Source organism: Chinchilla lanigera, unplaced genomic scaffold (genome assembly GCF_000276665.1).
Source record: "Chinchilla lanigera isolate Chin_1 unplaced genomic scaffold, ChiLan1.0 scaffold00122, whole genome shotgun sequence".
NCBI classification, from domain to species: Eukaryota; Metazoa; Chordata; class Mammalia; order Rodentia; family Chinchillidae; genus Chinchilla; species Chinchilla lanigera.
In genome coordinates, this window is record NW_004955523.1 from 3674647 (window position 1) to 3684851 (window position 10205).

Genomic DNA, 10205 nt, shown 5'->3' on the forward strand with positions numbered 1-10205 from the left:
CTGGTGCGGGCTCACTGGCACCAGCAAGCCGGCGGACCACCCCTGTGCCACGTGCACCCCCTGCTCCCACCAGCGGGCCGCACTGACAGTCAGCCGCATCTCCCTAGCCCTGCTGATGCCCGCGGACTTGTCACAGTTTAGTTATGAAACGCAGCTACTATGAAGTCTGATGAAATAGGGGAACAAAACATGTTGTTTCTATAAATCTAAGTTGAAGGTTTTGGACAGAATATGAAGCAAGCCATTAAAAGCTGTCAGATTAGGAGTGGGCAAGACAGCTACGGAAAGTGAGAAAAAAAATCATGAAGCATTCTGCGTTGCGATCGCTAATGTCTACACTGACATTTTGCTCTTGGGGTTGATATGATGAATACAACGGAGACCTTAAAAGACTAGGATCATTTGTCACAGGAAAACCCTTGGATTCACAAGAGTTAGGCAAATATATTTTACCGTAAGGGAAAGACACCATTTTAGATATGCACTTTTAAAACAGTTCCCTCTTTTAACTGCTTTCAACTAAGCAGTCTTACTTATGTTGAGCAAGAGTGTTTTCCATCCTCCAAATTAGTAGCTACTGAATTAGTGGCCTTTAAATTTGTGAGCTGTCATGAGTAAGTAGGACTGTTCTAGACTTTAAATCTTCAAGTTTTCATCTTTTTTTTTTGTGTGTGTGTGTTTTTGAGACAGGGTCTCCCTATGCAGTTCAGGCTGGCCTTGAGCTCACTTTGTAGCCCAGGCTGACCTCAAATTCACAATGATCCTCCTGCGTCAGCCTCCCCAGTGCTGGGATTACAGGCATGTGCCACCACACCTGGCTCATCCCATGCTTTTGAAAGATGAAATACTTTAAATAAGTTTCCTCTCTCCCTTGTTGTAATATAAGTACAGATCAGAGAACAGTAACGGAGAACATGACCATGTTTGGAGGTTACACAGGGGGAACCCAGGTTACAGAATTTATTAGGCTTCAGGGCAGTGTTGCACTTGAACCCAAGTTTGCTCGCCTAGAAAATGGTGACAACAGTACTAAACTCATGGGCACCAGGGGCTTGAAATGAAAAAACCTGTGTCATAGCAAATGCTTAGCTCAATGCCTAGAACATAAGCGCTACAAAATGTCCATTATTATTAGAATGTATAGTAAGAAAAAGTGTCCACTACTATATAAAAAAGGTACTGGCCCCAAATGCTGTTTGTGAAGCTAACAAATCCCGCACATTAAAGTGAGTGTACGCAAGACATAATTCTAAAATCTGACTTCCAGAAAATTATTCCGAGAAAATAGAATTTAAAAGTGATAGGGTGTGATGGCACATGCCCATAAACCTAGCGCTCTGGGAGGCTAAGGCAGGAGTTTATCAAAGCTTAAGTGTGGACTGAAAAACTTTATGACTTCGGAAGACCCTATCTCAAAATTTAAAAAATTTAAAAGGGCTGATGAGTTAGTGTGAAGTTCCTGGGTTCAAGCCTCAGTCCTGGGAGTAAAAGAAAAGGAAAGACAGATTTTCATTTGCATCGATTCCAGGACCCATGCCAACAGATACTTAGGAATGAGAAAGGACGCAGATATTTCCTAACAAGACAGGGCTCTTTCTATTCTGAGCAGGGTCCATCACGTAATTTATCCTAAAGGGAACGATGTCATATAGCTAACAGTGAGCACCAGATCTAAAATTAAACTTCATTCAGGAGAATGAATCTAAATAGCATTTAAACCCCCAGAACAGTAGGTGGGAACTCAAGACACTGGGGGTTTACAGCCGGGAGCAGACGGCTGATCTAGCTAGCAGACCACCTCCCTTGCCGAGCGCTCAGCTGGGGTATGTGGGTGACCGAAACTCACCCCTCAGGTACAGTGCTGCTCAAAAACTCTATTAGAAAGCTCTGGAGTTCATTCATATCGCTTCTCAGTAAACCTCAGTGCCTTTCTTCAGAACAGAAGGGCAGGCTGTGTAACCTCAACTACTTGCTCTCTCTCTCTCTCTCTCACACACACACACACACACACAAAGACTAGAAAGAAAGTTGCCAATATGTGAAGCTCATTTTCCTCTTCTGTGATTTTTTTTCTACTTAAATGGAAGGCTTAAAACTGATCTGTCCAGTAATATAATTTAACTTGACCGGTGTTCCTGTGAAGTAGGGACACATGTAATTTCCACGTACTAGTAACACTGAAGCAGCAAAGAAACCCTAGACTAACCGCAGAAAGTGCTAACAGACAGCATTAAAACTGCATTAAAACTGCTCTTGTAATCTTTTAAAAAAGGTTATATTTAAAATATTTTCAGCTTTACACATGCACCCCAGAAATGACAGTGTAAATACACAACAAGGATTGTAATTTCATCCACTAAATCAAAGGGGCTTTTCAAATGCAATATTTAAGACATCTGTATTCCTGAAAGAGGAAAATAATTCAAAAAAATGTAAAAGAAATAAACTCAACAAAGAGGTATTTAAATATTTTACCACTGAGAAAGATATTCATGCAAATCCTATCATATTGCTAAAAACATTAATATACTATTTTTCCAGAGTATACAGCAAAAGAAAAATGTAGAACACAGACCATCTCTACTCACCCTTCTGGTAGAAAAACTTCCTGTAATAGTACGCGCCAAGATCCACGTGTTCCACGATGTACCTCTTCACTCTGTCCAGGTGCAACACCAAGTTTTCCTTGGGCACTTCAAGCACTGCCACTCCCGCATTTGTGCAGTGGGAGGTAAGGGTAGACTCGAAGGAGGCACTTTCACACCCACTGAAGGAGCCCGAATTTGACTTTGACAGGCTGATTTTCCTTTCCCCTTCTCCACCTATCTCATTCCGAAAATATGGACAGCTCATCACAAGTTCGTTGCTTTTATCATCTCCCTGGTCCATGCTGAGGCTTCCTTTGGAATTCAGGTCCTCCGTGCTGCCCATTGGAGAGCTGAAACTAGCGGAATGAGACAAAGGTCCGGAGACCAAGGACGCCACAGCCGCTGCCGAAGCTCCTGTAGTGGTGTTTCTGCGCTTAATGACGTTGTGCCTGTTCACAACTGCCTCATTCAAATCAAATAATATGCTCTGGACGTCATAGTGGGCAAAGCACTTCGGACACGTCCAGGGCCTGACGGAGTCCTCCGATCGGTTGTCTTCAAGGTCAGATGATTTCCCAAGTTCTTCACCTTTGGCATTGCGTAATTTACGAAAAATGGATGAATCTCCAGTTTCAGACTTAGAACGTCGTTTGAGTGGTTTTTCCCTTTCCTTAAAAAGCCTAAGGTTGTCTCTCTGTGAGATGGGCCCATCAATAACATCCAAAGAGAAACCAGAACCCTTGCCCCCACCGGCAATGAGAAAGTCACTGAGCTTGGTTGGAGTCGGACCTCGGTCAGATTTATCATCTTTATAGCCCTTTAACAAATCAAAAAAGCTTTCTCCAGACGTTCCTTGCTTATCGATTGAAGATGTGCTGCCATATTCCCTGTGCAAGGAAGGCCCCGTCTTGTACGTGGGGGAGATACACTCATCAAAGCTATCCACATCAAGTTCACTTATGGTGATGTCACTGTTGCTCCGCTGCCGTATTCTGCGAAGAGCTTTCCTAGGGGAGCTGGGGTAGGCTTCAGGCATAAGAAATCTGGAGTCCATGTTCTCCGACGGTCTGGTCTTGTTCTTCAGCGTGTTCTGTATACTCTTCAGCATGGCTGAGTCATTGGAATTGAGGCTCACAGAACTTCCCTGACTCACAGGACTGCTTTTGGAGGACAGGCTCTCAAGGCAACTTGAGGTTTCTATTTCCTGGCTTGAACGGCTAGATTCCTTTACGTTTTCCTTTCTTGGAGGCCAATCTGCAATCCTTGCCCTCACCCCCATTTTCGGGACCCCAGGGGTAGAGGTTATATGGTGAGAACCTTCACTTCGAGGGGGCCCTACAGGAGCCATCACTGATGATCCTAAACTGCCATTTTGGGACCGGAAGCGACGCATGTAGAAATCATCAGTGTGGACTTTGGGGGTACCATCTGTGCCAACAACAGAGGCTCTGTCAGTGGCAACAGGCCTTTCTGTCTGTGACCGTTTCAAGCTGGTCATGATGTAAAAACAATCAGACTTAAATCCCTGCAGAAAGAATCATATCTGTGTTTTAGATGTGCACTTCCCTTTTGGAGAATGGCTTCCCAAAAATACAACAGTTGCATGAGATCTTAAGGTTTTTCATTTAAAAGGTTAAATGCTGCCTGATTTTCAAACTACTGAAGATCCAGATCTTAAAAAAGATTGTAATCCACAATAGTTCCTTGGCTTCACTTTAACAGATGGCTTTCTTTCAGAAAAAACTGAATGGAACTTGTATTACTGGGACTCTGTAATTGCCATAATCCCATGCTTTCTCTAAAAAGAAAGAGAAGAACGATTTGAATTAACATTTGATAAATACTTCTAAAAACAAATACGCAACTGTCAAAATCAGACATATGAAAATAAAAGACTCAATACTGGATTGTGGTTCACACTTCCATGATCTATATTTTCAGCAATTCAGGTTTGAAAGAAAGAAGTGAAAGCATTTAGTAAAATCCATCATTTATACCGACAAAACCATTACTACTTTAGCTTAACTGAAGTGTTTCATGGAGCAGGGGACAGGGTTTCACCTCTTGCTCTGCAGCCGCAAGACTCCTACCTCAAGTCTGGACTTTGCTCCAATGACCTCTAAAAACATAAAACATCACGAGCCACTATGCAGACTAGAAGCCAGAGATATAACCAACTAAACTCAGATAATTAAAGCAATACAAAAACCAGTTTTCTGACATAAGTAAAAACTGAAAAATCATTTTACTGACTAATGCTGCAACACTAATTTCGTAAGTCGTTCTATATTCCAAATTCAACACTTGTTTCCTTACAAAGGCTTAAGATAGTTGGCAAGAGCAAATACAGCAGAAAAAATAAACAGGTTTTTTTCTGGAGCCATTGCATCATTATTAGTACTCCTCTGTACTTATCTCCACTACTTACCTAGACGAGGAATATTGCAGGGTAAATCCGGCATTCGTTACCACCGCCTTCCAGTCTCTCCTTAGTTCCATCTACTCTTAAAGCTGAAGTCTTTCACTAATTAACAAAATGCCTGCATCTCCTAAGCAGTACAGCCCACCCCACCCCATCAGCGTTCATCTATGACGACAGCAGAAACAGAACGCTGCTCGGGCAGCCCTCTCCCGATCCCCCAACAGACTACAGAGAACTGTCGGCATCCTTCCAGGCGGCGGGCAGGAAAACGAACTTCCTCAGGAGCATGTCAGGCAGGAGGCAGGAGCCGCCGATTCTAGGTACAAAACCTGCATGGTTGCGTACATCCTGAGAAGAGAGGCAGAGGATCCTTTTCCAAGACTCCGCAAATTGCACAAGAGGTGGCCTTTCAATTCTTGCCAGATACACGTTTGGAAAGACGCTGCTGAACCAGCACTGAGCCGACAGAGCGGCATTGTCTACAAATCACGCTCTGACACCGAGAAGGACCCGAGCTCGCGGCATGCTGCACTCAACAGTAACAAGCACTTACTTCCACGATAATTAAGCGTCTTGCTAGTCGGCTTCCTGCCTCCAAGGCAGCCGCTTTCATTTCTCCCGCAGCACACAGCATCAGTTTAGAAGACTCGTTGCTATTTAAAGCTGGAACATTTAGGGGTATTTTAAAAAATGCACAATGCCTGCAGAATGCAGGGCGCACGCAGCCTGGGACTGGGCAGCCAGTCAGATAAATAAATGCCCATGGTTTTCACTCGCTTTCTTACTTAGTTTTTTGTGGAAGGCATAATGGTTTTGTACTGCTACCTAATTAAACCCGGCTTTCGAGCTTCCTTGGTACTTCTACCACCAGATTGTTATGATTTCCTTTACATTCCAGAACTTTACTCACTGCTCTTTCAACTACAAGCCTTTAAGCAGAATAACATGCTAACTGTTGCTTTCAGCAAGTGCAAGGGAGAGCACATGTACATGGCCAGAGCTAAGGTACAAGAAGCGCTCCTCATTAAACGGAAGGAAAAGCAGTGAACTGGACCAAAATACCAACATCTATCCATCTCAAAACAACAACTACCACAAAAACCCAAACCCTGGTGGTTTCAACAAATCTCCAAAAAAACACTAGCGGAAAGAATAACATGTTTTATACCTTCACAGAAATCCCAATGTATCATCTTCTATTCCCAGAACACTTGTTCTGCATGAGGCCAACAGGCTAATCCCACTACCACAAAAACCCTTCATCTGCCTTAGGAAATGGCATACTGCAGAACTGTCTTTCTTGGGATACGTGAAGTCATACCTATTTAGGAGGAAACTAAAGGCTGGCATTAAAACAATAAATAAAACTGACTTTGAAATGCCTGGTCTTCAGCATTTTCTCTTCCAAACCATCTCCTCCGCTTCCTGTATTTTTAATGGGTTTTAAAAACATTTTAAATATAAAAGTTTCTCAGCAATGTAAAGGAAATGTCAAGAGTCTTATTACATTTTGATTGTGAGAACGACTCAATGTTTTCTTTTCACTTCAAAATACAGACGAGCGCACAGGGAGAGAGAGAAACTAGCTTAATGACATATAAAAACTGAAGAGGTTTGAAATGAGCAACAAAAAACTTTTTTCCAGTCATGATGAGCACCTTTTCTTCATCTATTTCTCCCACCCTCGGCTTTTCCACTCTCTTCCTTTGCTCATTCTTATTTACATATAGCATCAAATCTTTCTGAGGTACAATATCAACTTTAGGCATTTACTAGACTATATAGAAATATACACGCTTTTCACTTATTAAACTACCAGCTGAGAATCAAGATGTCTAACCAAGTGCATCATATGATGGCGGATCAATAATACCTGAAAACCTATTCTTTGGAGCTGACTAAAATAGCAAACATATGTTGACAATTATTAGCAATTCTTCTAAATATCAGCAAACCTGCCTAAGGATAGCTAAATACGGTAAAAAGCAATAGAACAATATTAACTTACAGCATGTCACCTCCATCTTTCAAAGAGCAGAGTATATAAAATTTTTCCTTGTTACAGATTTAACTTTACATTTCAATACCATTTAAGTCCATGGTGAACCTATTTAACCGGAATATTAATTCCATCTAGAAAGACTGTAGTTCAGTTCAGTCAGCTCAATTCTACTAGCTGAAAGTCTTTTCATCAATTTAACTGTCACCCTTTTCTGATAATGCCGTTCTTCCAAAAGCAGTGCTTCCTTCTCTTTTCAATCATTCCCAGCATTCATACATTCTCTTCTAAGCAAGGACTGCATACCTCATCCTGGACCAATTTGAGGAAATAAAATAGCTCAGGAGAAAAGGGGAAAAGTAAGCAAGTAAGAAGATGAAGTGGGTTAAAGTCATACAGGGGTACGCACAGGCCACGCCTCCCTCTTGTACACTCTCCATTCTGGCTGTAAGCGCCTGAGTAAGAGGCACTATCTCCTGACAGACTTAGGGGTACCACGGCACACCAGCCATTCAGAACACCAAGTCCTCAGCAGTAAGAAAGTGAACAGCGAAGGATCTCTTCCAGGCGGTCCCTGCCACGCCGGCTCTGCGAAGCATGTGCACTACGACGCCTCCGCGAAACCCTCTGTTCTGGACCGCTGTGATAACGCGGCACTCTGTCCTCTCTCCTTCAGCCCACTGCTCGTGATCACTGGTGAGCTCCACTTAAATGCTGGTGAACTCAGGGTGGGGTTCTCAGTTTAATTCTCCTGCCATTCTGTATCTTTTGGAAGGGGATGTGAAGGGTACAACAACGAGGATACATACGAGCACGGAGCGTATCAGGGCGGGACAGCAGCTCAGGGCATGAGGACATACAACTACTACTCCAGACAGCAGCATGCTGACTCGGTGGGGTCACAGTTATTTGTCCAAATGAACAAAGACAGAAAAATGAAGCTGCTGGAGGGAGCAGTGACAAGGCGACCGGTCCTCCACAGACCCCATACTCCACGTACCTGACTGACCTGCAACTTTAAATGCCACCTTGCGCTGCTACCTCGATCGCTATCATGACCTTCTCCTCTGAACTCGAGGAAATACATGAGGCACACGTTTGTTATCTCCCTTATTTACTTTTCTATAAAGAATTAACCAAGCAAAAAAATGGAAAAATCAATTTTGTTAAAGAAATGAATGAGTAGTAAGGAAGTGAAGACAATGAATAATTCAAGGAACTGAATGAAAAGAACATTTGTGCCAACGGCATAAAGAGCAGTTTAAAAGCTACACAAGGCGATATGGGAAGGAGGTGGGAGTGAGGGAAACACTACAGTTCCTTCCTGAAGCAGTCACAATGCACTGTGGTAGATCCATCAAAAAGATACAACGTTCCTCATCCAATACTGTACTTTCAAAAAAACACTGTAATTTTATACTCCAAAACAGGATACTGCTGTGGGTTTCTAACTGGCATAGCTTCACAAACAAGACTAGCTCCCAAAACATTAAGGCAAAGGAAGGAACTCTGCTGATGGGTAACTGTTCAAATGCCTGGTAATCCGGAGATAAATACCATTGTGAAAATTTCCACGTGAACAGTTTTTGAAGTTGTGCACACACGTTTACACTGCCTGTGAGTATCCTGCCTAAGCATGTAACTGGACACTTTACTTTAAAACAGAAATGTAACTGCACAGTGCTGGAATATTCGATTATCTAAAACAATCCGAAGAGTCAAACTCTGTTTTTCACATCCCTCTTTGGCTTTCTTGAATTTCATTCACATCCCGTAAGAGTAACACGCTGGACAGAAGGGACTGCTCTCTCTCCCTGTCAGTACAAGTATCTCAGAGAGCATCACGGGTAGTTTACGGTTTACGAGTCAGCAAATAACATTTCAGACTGGAACTTCCCCCTTCTTTCCTTTTTGTTCTCTCCCCTCAACAAAAAGCAGGAAAGACTGAGAAAAGCAGACTTGATAAATCTAGTTCCTGCTCTCCAAATGTTCACTATCTGGTTCAAAAAACTTGTGCTGAAATTCACAGTGAATAAAGAAGCTACGGATACAAAACAAAGAATACGGTTACATCTCAATTCAGCGTTAAGGAAGCAACTTAAAACTGTGTCTATCTGGTCAGAGGATGGATAGAAGGGGAGAAACACAAGTGCTCCCACAGAGCTTCCTAACTAAACATGTTCAGTGGAAAAGGTTACTTATCAAAAGCTTAATAAAGCTTGAATGTACTCTGCATAGCTGATGAAGTAAAAAACATAAAAATCTGGCAGAAAACTTGATTTCCTGAAGAGGGATGACAGTAGCAAATAATATGTGGAATTACTAATGAGTAGTGAATGCATCCAGCAGATGGAAAAATAAGGAATAGAAAGACGCTGAATATCTACTTACATGTAAATATGCCTTAACGTACACCAGTAAGCAATGAATAACATACCAACGAGTGAGGCTTGAGGAGCCTAAGATAGGAACACAAAAAGTAGGAGGATAAGGCACTAAGTGAAAAAGTCAACATGATTATTAGAGGAAAACAAGTATCGGGGTACAGAAACAACTGAAAGGAAAGAGAGCTCCATCAGGGGCACTCAGCTCCCATGCCCGGCACCAGACACGAGGCCAGACACACCAGTAAAGCAAATGACTGTGCTTCGGAATTTTAACACTCACTTAAAATACACTTTTAAAACTCAGCAATCCTGTGAACAGCGGTCTAGTACTGAACAGCTGGTGGTCAAATACGGTCTAGTATTAAATACCTTGTTACCAAATATAATCTGGGAAAAGGGAGCCCTCAGACATTGCCACCAAGGGGAAAACAAGAAAACACCAGGATAAGTACATGGGGGGAAATGTTTTTTCAGATTTTCCCGAATTGTGCTAAATTCTTCAAGTTATTTAGTCACAAGTAAAGGGTTTTATAAATAAGCCAAGAACGAAAGTATCACATTTCTTAGGACATCAAAATACGTGTAAGTATACTAAAGTCTCCACAAAACCTGCAGTGTAAAAATCACTGCCACCTTCACTAATTTTACACTAAAATAGGAGATTTCTTAACTAATTTGACCCTGGGCTCACTTTTTTCTTTCCTTTCCTTTCATTTCCTTTTTCTTTTAAGAAAAGAGCATCTTTTTATTGGGTTTCTAACTGGCATAGCTTCACAAACAAGACTAGCTCCCAAAACATTAAGGCAAAG

General features: G+C 42.1%; 1 protein-coding gene across 7 annotated transcripts in view; it reads right to left on the bottom strand.

The window, feature by feature from the left end:
* Window positions 1-10205, bottom strand: part of Sipa1l1 (signal-induced proliferation-associated 1 like 1) — a 362523-nt gene that overhangs the window by 128840 nt on the left and 223478 nt on the right. For all 7 annotated transcript variants that reach the window (XR_264641.2, XM_005409446.2, XM_005409450.2 and 4 more), the window contains one exon: window positions 2589-4386. Coding sequence is in view for 6 of the 7 variants with exons in the window: in XM_005409446.2 (XP_005409503.1) it covers window positions 2589-4086 (1498 nt within the window). In the remaining variant the exon portion in view is untranslated. The remainder of the gene's footprint in view (window positions 1-2588; window positions 4387-10205) is intronic.